General features: G+C 47.6%; 1 protein-coding gene across 3 annotated transcripts in view; it reads right to left on the bottom strand.

The window, feature by feature from the left end:
• Positions 1-2013: 2013 nt before the first annotated feature.
• The window catches only part of LOC144486605 (probetacellulin-like), a 50921-nt gene continuing 27676 nt past the window's right edge, over positions 2014-25258 (bottom strand). The window contains exons 3-6 of one of the 3 annotated variants that reach the window (XR_013496330.1): positions 11747-11864; positions 8193-8480; positions 5249-5378; positions 2014-2666 (exon numbers count right to left, since the gene is read on the bottom strand). Coding sequence is in view for 1 of the 3 variants with exons in the window: in XM_078204679.1 (XP_078060805.1) it covers positions 5249-5378; positions 8334-8480; positions 11747-11864 (395 nt within the window). In the remaining 2 variants the exon portion in view is untranslated. The remainder of the gene's footprint in view (positions 2667-5248; positions 5379-8192; positions 8481-11746; positions 11865-25258) is intronic. The other 2 variants (XR_013496333.1, XM_078204679.1) reach the window with 2 other exon arrangements.

The raw sequence follows: 25258 nt of genomic DNA, 5'->3' as shown, positions 1-25258 counted from the left end.
GAGGTGGATTGGCTGTACTAAATTGACCCTAGTATCAAGGGGATTAGCAGGGTAAATATGTGGGGTTGGGGGATAGGGCCTGGTTGGGATTGTGGTCGGTGCGGATTTGTGGGGCCGAATGGCCTCTTTCTGTACTGTGGGGATTCTATGATTCTGTAGGGTTTCTATGATCAAATTGGTGTTAAACTGGTACATGCGGACTTCAGTCTCAATCAGGGACAGTGCCCTGGAGGATTCGGAAACAACAGAGAACTCCACTGCAGCTCTCCGAGTCCACACTTCACCAATCAACTTTCACAGTTAGGTTGTTAGCAAAAGTGTGATGTGTAGGTATCACTGATCAGGATAATTTAACAACCTAATGGCAAAACACAACAGAACTCAGAAGTAGAATTGGCATTCATTAGAGGCCACATTGATCGAGTTCCTGTGCTAGAACCTTGGCGATTACAATCTAGTATAGAATCTTTCAGAAATCCACGATTAGGCCCATTGCAGCTGGGCAGCTTTTTGAAAGAGATTTAAATTAGTCAGCATGTCCTTTCCCCATAACCCTGTTCATACCTGACACCCAGATATCACCAACATCTGCAAGCAACCTATTCAGCAACTGGTAAATATCCCCAGCATTACTCACACAGCCTGCAGCCTAGATTGTTTTGCTTTGTCACCGTGGCAACACCACCTTGCCCCAGGTTTAGGTTTATGCAAACTACACCCTAGAGTCTCTGCCAATCAGAACGGAAACATGATCAAAGGGGAATCTGCCAAATATTTATGGCACGCTTGGTGGATTGGACTGGAAGGGCCAACTGGCCAACTCCCATTTCTAATTCACAGCCACAGACTGAAGTCATACTGCACCAGGTGACAAGGCCAAATTGGGCCAGACAGGTTTCTGAAGAGGTGGGTGCCACTCATTGGGAATCAGAATGCCAACGCTTCTGCATTCAACACCACGGGCCGGATTTTCCCATTCTTCCCGCCATGGGAATCACAGCAGGTGGGACACAGACCATGTAAAGGTCTGTTGACCTCCGGGGGAGGATTTTCCAGGCTTGGGGCGAGCGTGGCTGGAAAGTCCTGGAGTTTAGAAGAGTGAGGGGGTGACATGATTGAAGTATGCAAGATCATGAAAGGTTTTAACAAGGTGGGCATGGAAAGGATGTTTCCGCTTGTGGGTGAGTCCAGAACTAGGGTACCCGGTTTTAAAATGAGGGGTCGCCATTTTAAGACAGAGATGAGGTGGATAGCTTCTTTTAGGGCAAGGAAATAAAAGGTTATTGGGGGGAAATGTGGGAATTGGAAACACAAACAGATCAGCCATGATCCTATTGAATAGTAAAGCAGGCTCAAGGGGCTGAATGGCCTACTCCGGCTCCTGTTTCATATGCTTGTACACATCTTGTAAACCAGAAACACTGGATTGATCAAACTACCCTTCAGTTCACAGTTCTCTGATGAAAGGTTATCAGGTTGCGACATTAACTCAGTTACTCTCACTACAGATGCTGCCAGGCCTGCTGAGTGTTCTAGCACTTTCTATTTTTCGATCATTTTACTTGTATGGACAGTTAATAAAGAATCAAAACATTGAGGTCAGGTATGAAATACATTTATTAAATATCAGATGAATGCAGCATCCTCCCCAAAAAAATGCATCCATCTAAACTTCGGAATTCCCACCCTCCACTGCAGGGACCCTAAAGGGAAAAGTGAAACCACTTTAATATTCATACAATCCTTTGGTGTTTCATTCCAGAGTTGTGACACACTGACAAGCGATGGAACACTGAATCAAGCGATGAAACACTTGTCAGGTACAACCTCATTCCTCTATAACACATTTAGCAATATTCATAAATAGATCACAACACTTTCTTAGTCAAAAAAGTGGTTCCTTTTAGAAAAAAGAAGTGATATGGGAGTGGTTACTCACTCCATGTACATTCACATTAACTGTGCTGAAGGAGCAGGACACAGTTTGCATCCTGCGTTCAAAGTTCTTTCTTCCCCCTCTCTCTCAAATGGAGCAAAAGCAGAGACTGGTCATGGCCTATACCATTGCTGTTTTAGTCATCTTCTTTTGTAACTAAATTTAGCAAAGAGAAATTCTTCAGTCTCCCCATCGCGTCCCTGTCGAGTGTAACTTCGATGTGGAGATGCCGGCGTTGGACTGGGGTAAACACAGTAAGAAGTTTAACAACACCAGGTTAAAGTCCAACAGGTTTATTTGGTAGCAAAAGCCACGAGTGTAACTTCCACCAGGTAACAATGGATGAAGTTCCTCTGAGAAAGGCTTCCTGATGCACTTGTAGACCAGTCTAGAACTGTAAACTAACCTTTCAGTCCTTCCTTATTATTTAGTATCCAGCTTATGTGTTTAAATCTCTTTCCAATTTGTGATCTGAAGTCTATAATCTGCAGCATCATTCCAGGGCACAGCGAAGGATGAGGACAGGCATCGTACAAGTTGTCATTGCCAGCTGAGTTTATAGTTAGTCACATGTCCTCTCGTTTCCACCCCCCAAATTTTAATCCACATCCTTCAGGTTTCAATCTGCTGTTTCGAATGTTCAGGTTGCTCCGGTGTTGGAAAACTGCTGGGCTGCTTGCATTCCCGGAAGGAACATCCTGCCAGCAGATGACTCCCACCGAGGAAGGTTCTGCAACAAGGGAATAAAAAAGAAAATGTGTTTATTTTGAAACAGTGGCGAAGCTTTATGCACAGAAATAAATATCAGGCGGGACTTTACGGCCGCCCTCGTCCCGAAACAGTAAAATCCCACCCGAGTCAACGGACCTTCCCATGGGCTGCCCCTCGCCCGCTCCGATTCCCATGGCGGGCGGGATGGTAAAATTCCAACCATCATTTCTTTTCCTGTTTATTTCAATCTCCTTTCCTGAGAATGTTGTGTCTTATCCGATCCTTTCTTTCTCTACACAGACAGTACATTCTGCTCCCTCCCCTTTCCTTCTCCCCTATGTACTCTATGAACGGTATACTTTGTATAGTGCGCAAGAAACAATACTTTTCACTGCTCTGTATAACATATACGTACACACATATACATACATATATATTTATATTTTTATATATTTATATATATATACATACATACACACACACACACACTCCACAGTGAATCAAATCAGATCAAACCAAGAATCCATGTTGCACCTGTCAGATTGGACAGTGAGGGGCCTGGTGACCAGTTTGATCTCGTTCCCCCCAGCCAGCATTCCTCACTTGGCAGCAATTGGCAAATAGATAACAACTCAGACACAGAACCCCAGAGAAGCAGCTTCTCCCTATCTCAGAGACATTTTTAAAAATTCATTCATGGGACTTGGGCGTCGCTGGCTGGGCCAGCATTTATTGTCCGAGGGCAGTTGAGAGTCAACCACAATATACGGTGTAGAATTTACAGCACAGAAACAGGCCATTCAGCCCAGCTGATCCATGCTGGTATTAATGCTCCTCATGGGCCTCCACCCGCCCTACATCAACTCATCTAACATCAGAACCTCTATTCTTTTCTTCCTTTATCTATGTTCCTCTTGAATGCATCTCTGCTATTCACCTCAGCTACTCTCTGTCCAGCCTAGCTCAGTGATAACCGTCGTGCCTCCAAGTCAGAAAGCCGTGGCTTCAAATCCCGCTCCAGGACTGAGATCAAAAATCAAAGCCGCTACTTTTGAGTGCGGTACTGATCGAGGGAGTGCTGCACTGTTGGAGGTGCTAACTTTTAAATGAGAAGTTTACCTGCGGTCCCATCTGCCTCCTCCAGTGAATGTAAAAGACCGTATACCTCTGCAGCATAGAAACAGATGGGAACCCATGGCCACCGCCACATTGCTGTTTGTGGGATCTTGCTGTGTGTAAATTAGTTGCTGCATTTCCCACATTACAACAACGACTGAACATTTTCTGTAGAAGATTCACATGGACTCGAAACGTTAGCTCGGTTTCTCTCTCTCCACAGATGCTGCCAAACATGCTGAGCTTTTCCAGAATTTTCTGTTTTTATTTCAACCGCACTTCATTGACTGTAAAACACTGTGACATCCCAAGGTCATGAAAGGCACTATATAAATGCACATCTTTTTCTCTGGGTATTGAACATGGGGTTGGGGTGTGGTTAGCTAAGTGAACGAGTGGTTCAAAGCAGGTGGCACGGTGGCACAGTGGTTAGCACTGCTGCCTCACAGCGCCTAGCACTGCTGCCTCACAGCGCCAGGGACCCGGGTTCAATTCCGGCCTTGGGTCACTGTCTGTGTGGAGTTTGCACATTCTCCCCGTGTCTGCGTGGGTTTCCTCCGGGTGCTCCGGTTTCCTTCCACAGTCCACAGATGTGCAGGTTAGGTTGATTGGCCATGCTAAAATGACCCTAGTATCAGGGGATTAGCAGGTTAAATATGTGGGGTTACGGGAATAGTGCCTGGGTGGGATTATGGTCAGTGTAGACTCGATGGGCCAAATGGCCTCCTTCTGCACCTTGGGAATTCAATGATTCAAATAATCATTAACAGCATGGGGTATGATCCCCAGTTTGGCTGTGACAGACTTGGAGCCTGTCTTCATGCCTTGCCCTGTAGCAGAATTAATCAGGACATAAACCATGGTTTGTCAATCCACGAATAGCGAATGATACCAACTGGCAATGGAAGGCCAGGTATACTATCGCCAGCACTGCTCCGTACAAACACGGCAATTTTCTATAGTCTCAATAAACTGAACAATATTACCAAATCTCTCATTTTTAGTTTATTTATTATTGTCCCAAGTCGGCTTACATTAACGCTGCAATGAAGTTACTGTGAAAATCCCCTAGTCGACACACTCCGGCGTCTGTTCGGGTACACTGAGGGAGAATTTAGCATGGCCAATCCACCTAACTAGCACGTCTTTCAGACTGTGGGAGGAAACCGGAGCCCCCGGAGGAAACCCACGCAGACACGGGGAGAATGTGCAAACTCCGCACAGACAGTGACCCAAGGCCGGAATTGAACCCGCGTCCCTGGCGCTGTGAGGCAGCAGTGCTAACCCACTGTGCCATCCATTGGCTCTAGTTGGCTATCATCTGCCTTTATCATTATTGCAACATATTTACACCATTCCAATCCATCAATGGGCTCCGGTAGTTTCCACCTTGCAACTTGTTTCTATAATAAAACCGGTCACTGCAACATAAAACATTGGACCCACAAACAGGCCAATTGCATGACCTTATGTACTGGAACTCACTCAAGCTAGAGTGGTCATTGGCATGTCCTCATGTCCACCTCGTAGATCATTCCCCTCCAGCGGTTTCGAGCTCAAGGTTTCAATTTCTTCTCCACGCTTCCGTCGGGCTTTGTGCCTCCGGCGAAATCGACTGTGGGAAAACAAAATCCAGAGAAAGAGGCGTTACAAAAATATCTCTCACAAACTCATCAGATCGCGTGTCGCGCTTTCTTTAATCATAAAGCTTTCATTGCTATAGAAACATTTGAAGAGGCCACAATTAGGAAGGCAAATGGTATGTTCATCTTTATTGCAAATGGATTGGAGTACAAGAGCAAAATGATACACAGTACACCAGGTGTCTGTATAAAAGGGTACACAGTACGCCAGGTGTCTGTATAAAAGGGTACACAGTACGCCAGGTGTCTGTATAAAAGGGTACACAGTACGCCAGGTGTCTGTATAAAAGGGTACACAGTACGCCAGGTGTCTGTATAAAAGGGTACACAGTACGCCAGGTGTCTGTATAAAAGGGTACACAGTACGCCAGGTGTCTGTATAAAAGGGTACACAGTACGCCAGGTGTCTGTATAAAAGGGTACACAGTACGCCAGGTGTCTGTATAAAAGGGTACACAGTACGCCAGGTGTCTGTATAAAAGGGTACACAGTACGCCAGGTGTCTGTATAAAAGGGTACACAGTACGCCAGGTGTCTGTATAAAAGGGTACACAGTACGCCAGGTGTCTGTATAAAAGGGTACACAGTACGCCAGGTGTCTGTATAAAAGGGTACACAGTACGCCAGGTGTCTGTATAAAAGGGTACACAGTACGCCAGGTGTCTGTATAAAAGGGTACACAGTACGCCAGGTGTCTGTATAAAAGGGTACACAGTACGCCAGGTGTCTGTATAAAAGGGTACACAGTACGCCAGGTGTCTGTATAAAAGGGTACACAGTACGCCAGGTGTCTGTATAAAAGGGTACACAGTACGCCAGGTGTCTGTATAAAAGGGTACACAGTACGCCAGGTGTCTGTATAAAAGGGTACACAGTACGCCAGGTGTCTGTATAAAAGGGTACACAGTACGCCAGGTGTCTGTATAAAAGGGTACACAGTACGCCAGGTGTCTGTATAAAAGGGTACACAGTACGCCAGGTGTCTGTATAAAAGGGTACACAGTACGCCAGGTGTCTGTATAAAATGGTACACAGTACGCCAGGTGTCTGTATAAAATGATACACAGTACGCCAGGTGTCTGTATAAAATGATACACAGTACGCCAGGTGTCTGTATAAAAGGGTACACAGTACGCCAGGCGTGAGTGCAAAATGGTACAGGCTGGATTTATATTGGGCATTGCTGAGAACATACCAGGGGTTGTGTGTGTACCATGTTACTTACACCTGGAGTACTGTGTGTCACTGTGCTCACACTTGGTGTAGGTACGCTGTGGGTGTACCTACGGCACACACACTGCAGCTGTTGAAGGCAGCTCACCACCACCATCGAAGCAACTAGGGATGGGCAATAAATGCTGGTCAGCCAGCAACGCCCATGTCCCTTAAGCGAATATTAAAAAAAGGATAATTAGAAATAAGAACTCCATTACAGGTGTAATTGGGATTGACTCTACACTAGTAATCTCCCTTGTAACAGATGGTTTCTCAAACAAGTTATACCTAGCAGCACCCGCACTACACCAGATACAAGTCACTGAATAAATTGCAAAGTACTTTCCAAACGAAGACTCAGTAACAAGTTTGGTGCAGGGTTTGACCCCAACAGCCTCATCTACATCATCAACTTCCAAATGGACTTACTTAATAAAACAACCCTGGAGTATCACCAATGGAACTGCACAGCACAAGAGGCCATCCGGCCCATCATGCCTTGGATAAATACTTGAAGAGGGAACATTTGGAGGATGATGGGGAGAGAGCAGGTGGACAGGGACTAGATTGATTCCTGAGGTGAGAGAGAGAGGGGAGATCGAGTTGGGTGGGTCCATATTCTCTGGAGTTTAAAGGAATAAGAGGTGAGCATTGAAACATATAAGATTCTGAGAGGGTTCGACAGGGTAGACACGCAGAGGATTTTTCCCCTGTCTGGGGTTTCTACAAATGAGGGTCAATCATTTAGGCCAGAGACAAGGAGGAATTTCTTCACTCAAAGTGTTGTGAACCTTTGGAATTCTCTATCCCAGAGATGCTGAACGGTTGAGTATATTCAAGACTGAAATCAGTAGATTTTTGGATTTGAAGGGAAGCAGGGGATTTGGGGATGGGTGGAGTTGATGTACATCAACCACCATCACACGGAATGGTGAAGCAGGTTCAGTGTTCGGACGACAACTCCTGCTCCTATTTTGTATGTTCCTGTAACTGCGCTTTTAAAGAATAAGAGGCACAAGACCAAATGACCCCCCCCCCCCCGCTGTGATGCATCACAACCTCACTAATTTTACAGTTCTATCGAAAGTTCCCGAAACGTTAACTTTGCTTCTGTGCAACTTTACAATGTAGTTGACTCTCAACTGCCCTCTGAACAAGGGCAACTAGGGACTGGGCAATAAATGCTGGCCAGCCAACGACACCCATGTCCCCACGAAAGAATAAAACAATTCTCTTCAGAGATAGAATAGAATCCCTACAGTGCAGAAGGAGGCCATTCAGCCCTTCGAGTCTGAACCAACCACAATCCCACACAGGCCCTATTCCCGTAACCCTGCATATTTACCCTGCTAATCCCCCTGACACTAAGGGTCAATTTAGCATGGCCAATCAACCTAACCCGCACATCTTTGGACTGTGGGAAGAAACTGGAGCACCCGGAGGAAACCCACGCAAACACGGGGAGAATGTACAAACTCCACACAGATAGTGACACGAGGCTGGAATTGAACCCGGGTCCCTGGCACTGTGAGGCTGCAGTGCTAACCACTGTGCCACCTCTGCTGTCAGACCTGCTGAGTATTTGCAGCATCTTCTGTCTTCCTGTTTAGATTTCCAGCATCCGCAGTATTTTGGTTTGGCTTTTTCAGACATTCACAACTTTTCTGTAATTCCTTAAGACACAACAGAAATGGGAGTAAAGTATACCTAACTGCACACAGATACAGGTGATTATAATCAGAATGATCAGCACCAGCATGCTCAGAATCAGACCAATGATGATGAACCTGTCCTGTTTTCCAGTCTGATAGAACATATCCACCAATTCACACCGCGATCCCACATATCCAAACTTACACCTGTTAAAAAACAAGAGCAAATAAACTAATTAACAACCAGTTATTCAATAGTTTATGTTAATGAGCTTCGGGGTGAATAACAACTGACTGTCAGAAGAACAGCTTTTCTAATCTCAGAATTTCACCCACAGTTACAGAAAATGGCTGTAAATTGGGAGAGGGGAGTGTGCAGCGGGACCTGGGTGTCCTTGTGCACCAGTCTCTTATTCCTTGGAAAGACGGAGAATGAGGGGAGATCTAATAGAGGTATACAAGATTATGAAGGGTATAGATAGGGTGAACAGTGGGAAGCTTTTTCCCAGGTCGGAGGTGACGATCACGAGGGGTCACGGGCTCAAGCTGAGAGGGGCGAAGTATAACTCAGACATCAGAGGGACGTTTTTTACACAGAGGGTGGTGGGGGCCTGGAATGCGCTGCCAAGTAGGGTGGTGGAGGCAGGCACGCTGACATCGTTTAAGACTTACCTGGATAGTCACATGAGCAGCCTGGGAATGGAGGGATACAAACGATTGGTCTAGTTGGACCAAGGAGCGGCACAGGCTTGGAGGGCCGAAGGCCTGTTTCCTGTGCTGTACTGTTCTTTGTTCTTTGTTCTTTGAAGGGGGGGAGGTTTAACACAGATATCAGAAGGACATATTTCACACAGAGGGTCGTGGGGGCCTGGAATGTGTTGCCGGGCAAGGTGATGGAGGCGGACACACTGGGAACGTTTAAGACTTATCTAGACAGCTATATGACCGGAGTGGGAATGGAGGGATACAAAAGAGTGGTCTAGTTTGGACCAGGGAGCGGCGCGGGCTAATTGTTCCTTGTTTCTCGTTTCAAGGCTTCATTCTATGATCATCTTGCTGGTGCCAGTACAGAGCGAGACTGCGGATAGTTGGGAACCTGTCTCGGGGGCAGGGAATTCATATGGTGTTCATGGAAGTGGAAATGACTAGGGTTGGGAAGCATTTTCCGATCAGGGCCATTGTGATCTCCTGGACTCGTTTCGATCGCCTCAGGGGGTCGGAGAGGAATTTCCCAGATTTTTTTTTTTCCCCATATTGGCCCTGGGGTTTTTCACTCTGGGTTTTCGCCTCTCCCTGGGGATCACATGGTCTGGAATAGGGGGGTGGGGGTGAGTTAATAGGTTGTAATGAACAAAGCATCGTAGCTGTGAGGGACAGCTCGGTGGATAGGATATTGGTATGTAGATAGGCTGGAAAATTGGGCGGGGATCCTGGATTCAGGATTCAATCCTGGACCGGGGAGCGGCGCGGGCTTGGAGGGCCGAAGGGCCTGTTCCTGTGCTGTATTGTTCTTTGTTCTTCTTTGTTCTTTGTCGCTGAAGGTAAGCATGCAGGTGCAGCAGGCGGTAAAGAAGGCAAATGGCATGTTGGCCTTCATTGCGAGAGGTTTCGAGTACAGGAGCAGGGATGTGTTGTTGCAATTATACAGGGCCTTGGTGAGGCCACACCGAGAGTATTGTGTGCAGTTTTGGCCTCCTTTTCTGAGGAAGGATGTTCTTGCTCTCGGGAGAGTGCAGTGAAGGTTTACCAGGCTGATTCCAGGGGATGGTGGGACTGATGTATGAGGAGAGATTGACTAGGTTAGGATTGTTTTCGCTGGAGTTCAGATGAATGAGGGGGGATCTCATAGAGACTTATAAAATTCTAACAGGACTAGACAGGGTAGATGCAGCGAGGATGTTCCCGATGGTGGGGAGTCCAGAACCAGGGGTCACAGTCTGAGGATTCAGGGTAGACCATTTAGGACGGAGATGAGGAGACATTTCTTCACCCAAAGAGTGGTGAGCCTGTGGAATTCATTACCACAGGAAGTAGTTGATGCCAAAACATTGAATGTATTCAAGAGGCGGCTGGATATAGCACTTGGGGCAAATGGGATCAAAGGTTATGAGGGGAAAAGCAGGATTAGGCTATTGAATTGGACGATCAGCCATGATCGTAATGAATGGCGGAGCAGGCTCGAAGGGCCAAAATCTTCTGTTTCTATGCTGCAAATACTCCGTTCGTGCCCCGCCATGTGACCCGAGTATCTCCGATTATTCAGATTTTCAGCAGCTGCAGTATTTTATCTTTAGTATCCAGAGGAATAGCATTAATCAGAATTTCCTCATTGCTGACAAGTTGATTAATGATGCTCGGTAGAGGGTACATGGTACGGATAAATAACCCCCGCTGTGCCCACTCTTCCCCATTAGTCCTGTACTTTCTCCCCCCTGTTGTCTTTGGCTGCTTCACCTTTGACCCTTCCTCCATTACAGGGTCAGAGGTAGAGAAGTTCACTGATGACTGCACAACGTTCAGTGCCATTCACAACTCCTCAGATACTGAAACAGCCCATGGCCACATGCAACAAGAGCTTAAGGTTTATTTATTAGTGTCACAAGTAGGCTTACATTAACACTGCAATGAAGTTACTGTGAAAATCCCCTATTCGCCACACTTCGGTGCCTGTTCGGGTACACTGAGGGAGAGTTTAGCATGGCCAATACACCTAACCAGCACGAGATGTTAATCCAAGGCTCATCTGTCCTCTCAGCTGGATATAGAAGGACTCATGGCACAGTGGTTAGCACTGCTGCCTCACAGTGCCAAAGACCCAGGTTCAATTCCCAGTTTGGGTCACTGTCTGTGCGGAGTTTGTACGTTCTCCCTGTGTCTGTGTGGGTTTCCTCCGGGTGCTCCAGTTTCTCCCACAGTCCAAAGATGTGCGGGTTAGGTGGATTGGCCATGCTAAATTGACCCTTAGTGTCCATAGATGTATAGGTTAGAATAATTAGCCATGGTAAATGTGTGGGTTTATGGGGATAGGGCCAGGGTAAGATACTCTGTCAGAGAGAGACAGTGCAGACTCGATGGGCCGAATGATCTCCTTCTGCACTATAGGGATTCTATGAACTATTTCAAAGGAGATCAGGGGAGTTCTCACCAGCATTCTGACCAATATTAATCCTTAAACCATTGGATTATCTGATTTACCACCACACTGTTTGTGGGATCTTGCTGTATGCAAACTAGGCTGCTGCGTTTTCTGCATTACAACAGTGTCAACACTTCAAAAGATGTTTCATTGGCCGAAAAGCACATTGGGACGTCCTGAGATTGTGAAAGGGGCTATAGAAATGCAAATTCTTTCTTTTTACAAAGTTTACCAAACTAAATTAGATGGGAATTGCAGGGAACAGATTAAATGAAACTATAGTCAGTGGAGTCAGGGTGGGGAAGGATTGAATGTATTTCCAGCAGAAAGCACTTACACACAGGAAGGCTGTTGTTCAGATTGTATAAACCGACATTCTCCTTCAACACAGTAATCCCGTAACCTCTTTGGACACTTGGTGAAGTGTCCTGTCTGGGGAGATTCTGTAAGGTAATCTGTGAGCAGAAAAAGAAAATACATTTGGATTAATCTTGTGTTATGAGGGGGAGGTTAATCTCCTCTCTGAGAACTAACACTCAAACACTCAAAGAGAAGTACCTCTCTTCATAATCTGTTAAAGTGAGTGTGAGAAGGGGGATTATCTGCCCTTCAACAGCGTTTAATGATTAAATCAAAATAACTACCTGAAACTCTCTCTGAAAAACAACAAGTAGCAATTTATTTATCTAACTAACGGTAAACAGGTTAACTAAACTATTAACAAACCAAATAAAACACGATTCTAATGGAATGCTGTTTAGATAATTACAATTCCCACTTATTAACAAAAAATAGAATTTCTAGTCACTCTCAAAATTTCAACCAGGGTTGTGTTCCGGAATCTTTTGTTGGTACGTTTACGATTGAGGTGAAGCTTTCTCTTAAGACATAAATGTGGCTGTTACACTGTTACATGGGATAAAGGGGAAGGTGGCTAGATGGGTGGAGAACTGGCTTGGTCACAGAAGACAGAGGGTGGTAGTGGAAGGGTCTTTTTCCGGCTGGAGGCCTGTGACTAGTGGTGTACCGCAGGGCTCTGTATTGGGACCTCTGCTGTTTGTGATTTATATAAATGATCTGGAAGAAGGAGTAACTGGGGTGATCAGTAAGTTTGCGGACGACACAAAACTGGCAGGACTTGCAGATAGTGAGGAACATTGTCAGAGGCTACAGAAGGATATAGATAGGCTGGAAATTTGGGCAAGGAAATGGCAGATGGAGTTCAATCCTGATAAATGCGAAGTGATGCATTTTGGTGGGAATAATGTAGGGAGGAGCTACACGATAAATGGAAGAACCATAAAGGGTGTAGAGACGCAGAGGGACCTGGGTGTGCAAGTCCACAGATCTTTGAAGGTGACGTCACAGGTGGAGGTGGTGGTGAAGAAGGCATATGGCATGCTTGCCTTTATAGGACGGGGCATAGAGTATAAGAGTTGGGGTCTGATGTTGCAGATGTATAGAACGTTGGTTCGGCCGCATTTGGAATACTGCGTCCAGTTCTGGTCGCCACACTACCAGAAGGACGTGGAGGCTTTGGAGAGAGTGCAGAGGAGGTTTACCAGGATGTTGCCTGGTATGGAGGGGCTTGGTTATGAGGAGAGATTGGGGAAACTGGGGTTGTTCTCCTTGGAAAGACGGAGGATGAGGGGAGACTTAATAGAGGTGTATAAAATTATGAAAGGCATAGATAGGGTGAACGGTGGGAAGCTTTTCCCCGGGTCGGTGGTGACGTTCACGAGGGGTCATAGGTTCAAGGTGAAGGGGGGGAGGTTTAACACAGATATCAGAAGGACATATTTTACACAGAGGGTCGTGGGGACCTGGAATGCGCTGCAGGGCAAGATGGTGGAGGCGGACACACTGGGAACGTTTAAGACTTATCTAGATGGCTATATGAACGGAGTGGGAATGGAGGGATACAAAAGAGTGGTCTAGTTTGGACCAGGGAGCGGCGCGGGCTAATTGTTCTTTGTTTCTCATTTCAAGGCTTCATTCTATGATCATCTTGCTGGTGCCAGTACAGAGCGAGACTGCGGATAGTTGGGAACCTGTCTCGGGGGCAGGGAATTCAGATGGTGTTCGTAAAGCAGAAGGGGAAATGAATAGGTTTGGGAAGCATTTTCTGATCTGGGCCAGTGTGATCTCCTGGACTCGTTTCGATCGCCTCAGGGGGTCGGAGAGGAATTTCCCAGATTTGTTTTCCCCATATTGGCCCTGGGGTTTTCACTCTGGGTTTTTGCCTCTCCCTGGAGATCACATGGTCTGGAATGGGGGGGTGGGGGTGAGTTAATAGGTTGTGATGAACAAAGCATCGTAGCTGTGAGGGACAGCTCGGTGGATAGGATATTAGGATGTAGATAGGCTGGAAAATTGGGCGCGGGTTTGGAGGGCCGAAGGGCCTGTTCCTGAGCTGTATTGTTCTTTGTTCTTTGTTGTTCTTTGTACACAAGTAATGGAGAGAGAGATTGGGTAGAGTCAGTATGGATTTATGAAAGAGAAATCATGTTTGACAGACTGTTGAGAATTATGTAATTAGTACAACAGATAAGAGGGAACCAGTGGATGTGGTGTATTGGGATTTTCAGGAAGGTTTCAATAAGACCCCTCTTATTGAGACCCATAGGGAGGTTAGTAACTAAAATTACAGCTCCTGGGATTGGGGGAAAACATACTGATATAGACGGAGGATTGGTTAACAGATAGAAAACAGTAGGGGCAAGTGGATCATTCTCGCGTTGGCAGGCTGTGACTAGTGGGGCACTGCAAGGATCCGTCCTTGGGGCCCCAGCTGTTCACAATCGCTATCAATAATTTGGATATGGGGGCTAAATTTAAATATTTCTAAATTTGCTGATGACACAAAACTGGGTGGAAATGTGAGTTGTGAGGAGGATGCAAGGTGGTTTCAAGGGAATTTAGGCTAAGTGAGTGGGCAAGAACATGGTAGATTGCACATAATGTAGAAAAATATGAAGTTATCCCCTTTTGTGGGTATGGGCGGCACGGTGGTTAACACTGCTGCCTCTCAGCGCCAGGGATCCAGGTTCAATTCCCACTTGTGTCACTGTCTGTGTGGAGCCTGCACGTTCTCCCCGTGTCTGCGTGGGTTTCCTCCGGGTGCTCTGGTTTCCTCCCACAGTCCAAAGATGTGCGGGTTAGGTGCATTGGCCGTGCTAAATTTCCCCTTAGTATCAGGGGGACTGGCAAAGTAGATACATGGGGTTACAAGGATAGGGGTTGGGTGGGAATGTTGTTAGTGCAGCCTTGATGGACTGAATAGCCTCCTTCTGCTGTAGGGATTCCATAAAACAGAAATGCAGAATATTTCTTAAATGGCGAGAGACTGGGAAATACTGATGCCCAAAGAGATCTGATGTTCTTGTTCTTAAGTGGTATTTGTAAAGCGGTGATGAATTATAATTATAAACAAGAGCTACTCCTGGTACACAAAAGATGGGCTGATTGATTTTCTTCTGAGCTGCAATCTCAATTGTGCTACATGAGGCGACACAGTTAGCACTGCTGCCTCACAGTGCCAGGGACTGGCGGGTTCAATTCCTGGCTTGCGTGACTGTGTGGAGTTTGGAGGACTCCACACACATCTCTATTCCACCTTTTGCTTGGGAAAAAGATACAGAAGTCCAAGGTCACGTACCGACCGACTCAAGAACAGCTTCTTCCCTGCTGCTGTCAGAGTTTTGAATGGACTTACCTCGCATTAAGTTGATCTTTCTCTACACCCTAGCTATGACTGTAACACTACATTCTGCACTTTCTCCTTTCCTTCTCTATGAACGGTATGCTTTGTCTGTAAAGCGCGCAAGAAACAATACTTTTCACTGTATCCCAATACATGTGACAATAATAAATCAAATCAAATAACTTATTCCTTTCTTTTTCACATAATCACCCAGTTTCCTGTTAAATGCTTCTTTTAAATATTTGCGTCAGCCACTCCCTGTGGCAATGAGTTCCACATTCCACCCCCCCCCCACCCCACTCCCCATAGGAGCGAGTTCCACATTTCCCCCCTCCCCACGGGAGCGAGTTCCACATTCCCCCCACTCCCCGTGGGAGCGAGTTCCACATTCCCCCCACTCTCTGGGTAAAGAAGCTTTCCTTGACTTCCTGAAATGGTTCATTAGTGACTGCCTTACACTTTTGACCTGTAATATGTTTGAAAATACCACGCTTATGCTTGAAGTTTTCTATGTTTTTCCTTTGCTCTGTATTTTTAAATGTCTTTTCATTTGTGAATTTACCAGAAATTTCAGTTGAAAAATTGATGGCTAAAACTCTGATTTTAACTGAATCCATTGTTTAAAATTGGTACGTATCCCTCATTGCTCTCAGCTGGAGTTCCACTCTGTTGCTCCTTTATGAATACACGCACACACAGTTTTAAAAGTTTGGAACTCTCTTCATAGAATCCTTACAGTGCCGAAGGAGACCCATTCAGCCCAGAGTCTGTACCGACCTCAATCCCCCCCAGGCCCCACCGGAAGGAATTGATAAAAGTCTCACACAAAACCAGCTGTAAAACACAGGTCATGACGAAAGGATACTTTGGTAAAAGTGGATGCTGCTGGAAATGCTTGCTAAGGTTACCTATCTAACTTGTGAACAGACTGACAGTAGGAGGGGTTGCACTCACAGCACAGCCGACAAGTTAATCTGGTTTCAACCACACCCACGATTGCTTCTTTAATGTCACCACATTTCATTAGCGTTGCGTAACACATCAAAAAGTTCTTCGGGTTTTTTTTTGGTCCCTCCAACAGTAATAACAAATCAAACAAACCCTCAGCAAGTCTCCCAATTCTTCACAACTTCTAGAAGAAAGCCAGCTGCATCATTTGGTGTTCGACCCAAAACATTAAAAAAAACTTAACACAACCTTGCTGAATTTTCTTGCGGTTGATAAATGGAAACACAATCTTTTGGCCAAGACACAAACCCGACTCAGTTCCAGCCTTGCTACTTTCCGCCCTGGCAGCAGCACAGGGGGAGTTAATAGAAACCAACTTGAAACTGGCAATAAATCGGCCGTATCACTCAATCTCATGCTTTGGTTCTTGCTGCTGTTATCAATGGCTTTATCATCCTGATTTACCCTCCAGGATTCTGAATCCTGATTTACAACATCCTGGGGATCACCGTTGACCAGAACCCGTACTGGACTAGCCATGTACAAGCTACAAGCGCAGATGGAAGGCTGGGAATTCTACGGACAGTATCTCACCTCCCGACTCGTCAGAGCCTGTCCACAAGACAGAAGCCAGGAGTGCAATGGAACACCAAGATGGGTCAAGGAAAGCACATACACCACCAGCTGCAAGCTCCTCTCCGAGTCACTCATCATCCTGACTTGGAAATATATCGGCCATTCCTTCACTGTCGCTGGGACAAAATCCTGGAACTTCCTCCCTAACCGCACAGTGGGTGCACCCTATACCACATGGACTGCAGCGGTTCAAGAAGGCAGCTCACCACCACTTTCTCAAGGGGCAATTAGGGATGGACAATAAATGCTGGTCTATCCAGTGACACCCACATCCCTGGAATAATTTTTTCTGAAAGGGAGATGTTGGCCATATTGCCCTCTCTAGAATAACAGGGAGTCAAATTCACCAATGTTCTTTCTCATGTCCGAGGGCCAAATCTATCCCTCAAAATCATTAACCCAGATGATCTGTTCATTATTCCATTGCTGTGTGGGATCTTACTGTGCCTAAATTGGCTGCTCAGTTTCTGACATTACAGCTGTGATTATATAAAAATCATGAAACAGAAATGAGGATTATAGGAACAGGAGTAGGCCATTCAGCCCATCGGGTCTGCTCCGCCATTCAATACGATCATGGCTGATTGGACAATTCAATACCTTTTACACCCACAATCCCCCATAATCCTTTAGGTTTTTGGTGATCAGGAATCTCTCAATCTCTGCTTTAAACACACTCAGCGACTGAGCTTCCCCAGCCCTCCGGGATGGAGAATTCCAAAGATTCACCACCCTCTGCGTAAAGAAATTCCTCCTCATCCCGGTCCTAAGTATCATAGAAACCCTACAGTGCAGAAGGAGGCCATTCGGCCCATCGAGTCTGCACCGACCACAATCCCACCCAGGCCCTACCCCCACATATTTTACCTGTTAATCCCTCTAACCTACGCATCTCAGGACTCAGGCTTCCCCCTTATTGTGAAATTGTTCCCTGGTTCTAGACTCCCCAACCTGGGGAAACATCTTACCCACATCGACCCTGTCTATCTGTTTAAATAGTTCGTAATTTCAATGAGATCCCCTCTCATTTTTCCAAACTCTAGAGAACACAATTCCAGTTTCCCCAATCTCTCTCCATAAGACAGTTCCACCATCCCAGGAACAAGTCTGGTGAACCTTTGTTGCACTCTCTCTGTGGCAATAATCAGTCTAACACACACACACTCCCCACACTATCCCCCACACATGCTGCTCCCCCCTCTCTCTCACACACACACACTCTACACTATACACACATGCTTCTCACACACAATGCACGCATGCACATACGTACATACACTACTCTCTGAAATGGAGGGTAGTTAGTGGCCGAGCCAGCGATGCCACATCCCGTAAATAAATAGGAAAAAACACACGCGCTCCTCTCTCTATCGGTAGCCAACACTGTGTGAATGGACAAGCCGGAAGGACAGCTTTTTCCAAATTTAAAATGGCTGGCCTACAGGGAAACCTTCAGAACATCAAGATTCCAGTTTGGGCAATGCAGGATCAACCTTTTTTTTTTAATAATCGTTCCTGGGATGTGGGCGTCACTGACTGGGCCAGCATTTATTGCCCATCCAAGCGGGAATTTTAGACTAAACCACATTGCTGTGGCTCTGGAGTCACATGTAGGCCAGACCAGGTAAGGACGGCAGATTTCCTTCCCTAAAGGACATTAGTGAACCGGATGGGTTTTTCCGACAATGGTTTCATGGTCATCGGTAGATTCTTAATTCCAGATATTTTTTATTGAATTCGAATTCCACTATCTGCCGTGGGTGGAATTTGAACCCTGGTCCCCAGAACATTACTCTGCAGTCCAGCGACAACATCACTGCCTCCATATCAAAGAGAGATTAGTTTGTCATCATCTCATTGTAATTATGGGAAGCAAATACACTGCCACGTTTCTGACATTACAGCTTTTCAAAAGAACTCACTTGAAAAAAAGCGACTATAAACAAGATACGTATCTAAAGAGGCAGGAGGTCAAGTTCCACTCCAGAGACTGGAACACACAATGAAGGCTGTCACTCACTACGGCATAGGGGCAGCGCCGCACCGTCAGACAGGACGGCAAGGTGGCACAGTGGTTAGCACTGCTGCTTCACAGCGCCAGGGACCCGGGTTCAATTCCGGCTTCGGGTCACCGTCTTTGTAGAGTTTGCACATTCTCCCCGTGTCTGCGTGGGTTTCCTCCGGGTGCTCCGGTTTCCTCCCACAGTCCAAAGATGTGCTGGTTAGGTGGATTGGCCATGCTAAAATTATCCCACTAGTGTCAGGGCGATTAGCAGGGTAAATGAGGGTTATGGGAATAGGACCTTGGTGGGATTGTGGACGGTACAGGCTCGATGGGTCAAATGGCCTCCTTCTGGACTGTAGGAATTTTATGATTCTATTCTATGATGCCAACTTTGAGGTGAGACGTTAAATTGAGGTCCCAACTGCCCTCTCAGGGGGAAGATCCCATGACATTGTTTGGAAGGAGAGCTCTCCCTGGTGTCACAGCCAAATGTTCGTCCCCCGGTCAATATCTCTTAAACAGAGCTTCAGGTCATTACCTCGTGGCTGGTGTGGGAGCTTGCTATGCATAAGGCCAGTGCCAAGTTTCCTACAACAATGACTAATTTCAAAAGTACCCAATAGAAAACACATGTAACACTGAGGAGAAGTTAAGTAATTTCCTAATTGCTTCTTTTACTGGAGATCCACCAGGCATGACACAGTGGTTGGCACTGCTACCTCACAGCGCCAGGGACCTGGGTATGATTCCGGCCTCGAGTGAGTGTGTGGAGTTTGCATGCTCTTCCTCGTGTCTGTGTGGGTTTCCTCCGGGTGCTCCGGTTTCCTCCCACAGTCCAAAAGACGTGCAGGTGAGGTGGATTGGCCATGCTAAATTGCCCCTTAGTGTCCAAAGATGGATAGGTTAGGGAGATTAGTGGTGTAAATATGTGGGGTTACAGGGAGGGTGGTCTTGGATAAGATGCTCCGTCGGAGGGTCAGTGCAGACTCGATGGGTTGAACGGCCTCCTTCTGCACTGTAGGGATTCTATGAGATCGATAGGTTTTGCCTATTGCCATGAAAATCGATGAGCCGCAAGTTTCTTCAGACAGGCCAGCGCCACTTTGGAAGCATTCCTGGATAAATACTGCTTTTTATAGACTGCCATCAAATCATAAAATATTTATTATGATTGCATCTTTGGATTCTTTCTTGTAACCAACATTCTGCAATCTAATTTTAACAGTTTCACTTTAACTGAATGTCGAGGGAATAATGTAAAGATTTAATGGGTGCATGGAGCACAGAAGCACAGGTGTTTTGCCAACACTTATTACTAACTGAAGCCCAGCAGAAATAGATAGCATCCAATTTTAGATACCGTACTTCAGGAGGGATGTCAAAGCCTCGAGGAGGGTGCAGAGGAGACTTTACCAGAAAGGGGTCCAGAGATGAGAGAGTTCAATTATGTGGAGGGAGTGGAGAGGCTGAGATTGTTCTTCTCAGAGCAGAGATGGGGAAGGAGTGGTCTAGTAGAGGTGTTCAGGATTATGAGGATATTTGATACAAGTATATATAGGGAGATGGGTGAGTAACAAGAGGACACAGATTTAAGGTGATTGTCAAAGAAAGGAGGGAAGGTGAGGAGATGATTTTTTTCCCCCCCCCCAGTGAGTCATGATGACCTGCAGTCCGCTCACTGCTCGAAAGAGCGGTGGAAGCAGATTCACGAGGAATACTAAATATTGGTTTGGTCTCGACGATAGCATCGAATTCTGGGACCACATTTTAGGGAAGGATGTGAAGGCATTGGAGAAAGTGTAGAAACGATTGATGAGAGCGATTCCAGGGATGAGGAACTTCAGACATGAAGATAGGTCTGAGAAATGGAGTCACAGGTGGACAGAGTGGTGAAGAAGGCATTCGGCATGCTTGGCTTCATCGGTCAGAACATTGAATACAGGTGTTGGGGCGTCTTGTTGAAGTTGTACAAGACATTGGTAAGGCCACACTTGGAATACTGTGTACAGTTCTGGTCACCCTATTATAGAAAGGATATTATTAAACTAGAAAGAGTGCAGAAAAGATTTACTAGGATGCTACCGGGACTTGATGGTTTGAGTTATAAGGAGAGGCTGGATAGACTGGGACTTTTTTCTCTGGAGCGTAGAAGGCTGAGAGGTGATCTTATAGAGGTCTATAAAATAATGAGGGGCACAGATCAGCGAGATAGTCAATATCTTTTCCCAAAGGTAGAGGAGTCTAAAACTAGAGGGCATAGGTTTGTGAGAGGGGAGAGATACAAAAGGATCCAGAGGGGCAATTTTTTCACACAGAGGGTGGTGAGTGTCTGGAACAAGCTGCCAGAGGTAGGAGTAGAGGTGGGTACAATTTTGTCTTTTAAAAAGCATTTAGACAGTTACATGGGTAAAATGGGTATAGAGGGATATGGGCCAAATGCGGGCAATTGGGACTAGCTTAGTGGCAAAAACTGGGTGGCATGGACAAGTTGGACCGAAGGGTCTGTTTCCATGCTGTAACCCTCTATGACGCCATAAGGTGGGACTGCCTCGTTCCTGGCGAGGGGTGGTCGTGGGGCAGAGGAAGAGATGGGGGGAGAGATGAGTGTCACTGAGCCGGCACAGATATGGTGAGCTCCTTCTCCGTTTGTGATTCTAAGATTGAGAATGAAATTTATGTTGCAAATAAGCAGCTAGATTAAGTTTTCAGCCAATCAGGAATGACCATGAAGACTTGTGGGAACACTAACATCCTTGGCACAGAACACTAACTGGTTTCAAAAACAAAGACTCTTCCCCGTTGCCAGTTAAAAATACAATTCAAGCCTCTCCGTGTTTACATATTCTTTCAAAAAACAGTTGATTTTTCGCTGCAACATCTTTTCAAACATTGTCACCAGGGAGACTGAAGTGTTCGCCATGTTTCCAAGCTCTGACCTTTGTCAATCATAAATCCTGTCAAACATACAACAGATTCTGATAGGAGAGAGAGAGAGAGAGAGAGACGGATTCAGCAATCTGCTCAATGGGTCAAACACAGAACCGTCGGGAAGTATTTGCTACAACTCAGCTGCTCACTTGTCAGGAACATTGACAGCCCACCTGGAGTGTTAGTGGAATTAAATCTCAACAACGCACTTAGCATCTAAACTGAATGGTCCGAAAGTGTGATAGGATAAGAATTACTCTCAACATGCAGATAGATGGAAACCTGCCTCAAAGGATAACACAGAGTCTCTCAGTCAAAAAGCTGTGGATTCAAGTTTCCACATCAGAAACGTGGACACAAAATCCAGCCTGACACATGCAGTGCGGCGCAGAGGGGGCGCCACCCTGCCTGAGGCTCGGGGCAGGGGGGGGGGCGCCAACCTGCCTGAGGCTCGGCGCAGAGGGGGCGCCGCACTGCCCGAGGCTCGGCACAGAGGGGGCGCCGCACTGCCCGAGGCTCGGCACAGAGGGGGCACCGCGCTGCCCGAGGCTCGGCGCCGAGGGGGCACCGCGCTGCCCGAGGCTCGGCGCCGAGGGGGCGCTGCGCTGCCCGAGGCTCGGCACAGAGGGGGCGCCGCGCTGCCCGAGGCTCGGCGCCGAGGGGGCGCTGCGCTGCCCGAGGCTCGGCACAGAGGGGGCGCCGCGCTGCCCGAGGCTCGGCGCAGAGGGGGCACCGCGCTGCCCGAGGCTCGGCGCAGAGGGGGCACCGCGCTGCCCGAGGCTCGGCGCAGAGGGGGCACCGCGCTGCCCGAGGCTCGGCGCAGAGGGGGCACCGCGCTGCCCGAGGCTCGGCGCAGAGGGGGCGCCGCGCTGCCCGAGGCTCGGCGCAGAGGGGGCGCCGCGCTGCCCGAGGCTCGGCGCAGAGGGGGCACCGCGCTGCCCGAGGCTCGGCGCAGAGGGGGCACCGCGCTGCCCGAGGCTCGGCGCAGAGGGGGCACCGCGCTGCCCGAGGCTCGGCGCAGAGGGGGCACCGCGCTGCCCGAGGCTCGGCGCAGAGGGGGCACCGCGCTGCCCGAGGCTCGGCGCAGAGGGGGCACCGCGCTGCCCGAGGCTCGGCGCAGAGGGGGCACCGCGCTGCCCGAGGCTCGGCGCAGAGGGGGCACCGCGCTGCCCGAGGCTCGGCGCAGAGGGGGCACCGCGCTGCCCGAGGCTCGGCGCAGAGGGGGCACCGCGCTGCCCGAGGCTCGGCGCAGAGGGGGCACCGCGCTGCCCGAGGCTCGGCGCAGAGGGGGCACCGCGCTGCCCGAGGCTCGGCGCAGAGGGGGCACCGCGCTGCCCGAGGCTCGGCGCAGAGGGGGCACCGCGCTGCCCGAGGCTCGGCGCAGAGGGGGCACCGCGCTGCCCGAGGCTCGGCGCAGAGGGGGCACCGCGCTGCCCGAGACTCGGCGCAGAGGGGGCGCCGCGCTGCCCGAGGCTCGGCGCAGAGGGGGCACCGCGCTGCCCGAGGCTCGGCGCAGAGGGGGCACCGCGCTGCCCGAGGCTCGGCGCAGAGGGGGCGCCGCGCTGCCTGAGGCTCGGCGCAGAGGGGGCGCCGCGCTGCCCGAGGCTCGGCGCAGAGGGGGCGCCGCACTGCCCGAGGCTCGGCGCAGAGGGGGCGCCCCGCTGCCCGAGGCTCGGCGCAGAGGGGGCACCGCGCTGCCCGAGGCTCGGCGCAGAGGGGGCACCGCGCTGAACTGAAAGCTTGTCTTACTGCTAAGGATGTAGAGATTCAATGGTGTTATTTCAATGTTCACGGCAGCTCCCTCTGTGTCCTGGTCAATATTTATGTCTCAGCTGACATCATTAAAACAGATTAGTTGGCTATCACATCGCTGTTTTTGGAAAAATCGGTTCTCTTATTTCCTATATTACAACAACGGCTACACATGTAAGGGAAATTGTACTGGATATTGTATGAGTTTAGTATGAAATTCAGATTCACTTGTAAGGGAAATTGTACTGGATATTGTATGAGTTTAGTATGGAATTCAGATTCATAGGTTTTAGTGAAATAATAAAGCAGATTTAGATAAGTAGTGAAAATGGGTATATAACCTAAAGTAACTTCGTGTGACCTAATATAATCAAGTGTAGTCGATATGATCAAAGTGGAGAAACTAGAGAAGTAATATAGCAATCACTAATTAAGGAAAGCAGACAATAGTCACTTAAGAAAACAAGGAAGACTGCTCGGTGGTTCAACTTAATAGTGGACCATAAATCAGCAGGGGGGATGTCTTTTCTTCTAAACACATTCGCCTTAGCCTACAAAACCACGATTATTGTACAAACAGAAAAGTTCAGATAAGAGCAAGAGTTATAACCACCATGGTTTAAGAAACGAAGAGATATAACAGGGAACGACCGATTGCAAAGAAAACAGATAAAGGGTCAACTAAAAATAATGGTGGCCAAAGAAAGATAGGGCTGTAGGGTAAGATAACAACCAAGGACAGGCTGTAAAAGGGAGAGGAGGATCTTGAAATATGAGGCTGAAATGTACATAAAAGACTGTAAGCCCAAGGGCTCTTTGGAGTGTTCCGGACGTTCCCGACTTTATCTCTTGTGCTGAGAAATAAAGTCTATTGCTTGGAAGATCGCTGCTCAGACTCTCTGTTTTAATTGATGTGAATAAATTGTCGTCCTGGGGAACCACGACAAAATTGGCGCTGCGAGCAGGGTTGGTGAGAGATCGCCCAGAAAAGCATCTGGAAGGAGTGGCGGAGACGGTGGTCCAACCGGAACCGAGAGGTCCCCAGCCGGCCTTCTGTCAACAAGGTAAGCAGACTTGCATGCATGTAAATCCTTGTTGTCAGAAAGGGGTTTTCTCGAGGCCCGGTGCGCCCGGCTCTCTGCTGGTCCTGGATCTCCCCAACCCAAAAAGATATCCTGCACAGGTAAAACCAAATTGTGTAAAAATTTTGAGAGACTGAGTCTGATCCGAAGAGCAGAATTTTTGCATGCAAAAGCGCGCTGCGAATACTGTATTGTCTGTGAATGGGTAAAAAGTGAGACGGGAAAAAGGCCGAAAGCTAAAGTAATGCAATTAGGTTAAGTCAAGCGGTTTGGAGCGGGTTTTTCAGGTCACGACTTGCCCAGAAGAGAGTAAGTGTGGGAAAACCTGCCAGTCCAAACCTACCCAGGACCTCGGGTAAGGGACGTCAACCGAGAGGGAGAGAGATCAGTGAGAGATCGCTCTCTGACCTAATACAGTAGCCAAAAGCACAGGAGTGGATTTTAACCACAGGAAAGGGGAGTAGCAGCTAGAATAGAGGAAGTAAAAGACCAATTTGAACAAACTGGTCTGAGAAAACAGCGTGAAGGACAGAAATAAGAGAGAGAGTCGGAACATAGGTAGGGTAATAACTAACAACTTGGAAAGATTACCCTGACAAAATTGCCTGGTGGCAAGATTGAGAATAACTAATCTTTGAATAATAACAAAAACGGAAGCAACACTGGATTGGAAAAAGATTACACACATAATTAACTTAGAGGAGATAAAGAATGAGTGGCCGTATGTAAATTGGGAAAGAATAGTCGATAGGAATTGGATAGACGAAATAAAATTGGAAACCCTAGAGAAATTAA

This window comes from Mustelus asterias, chromosome 1 (genome assembly GCF_964213995.1).
Source record: "Mustelus asterias chromosome 1, sMusAst1.hap1.1, whole genome shotgun sequence".
NCBI lineage: Eukaryota > Metazoa > Chordata > Chondrichthyes > Carcharhiniformes > Triakidae > Mustelus > Mustelus asterias.
The sequence above is the reverse complement of the archived record's forward strand: the minus strand, read 5'-3'. Positions and strand labels throughout refer to the sequence as shown.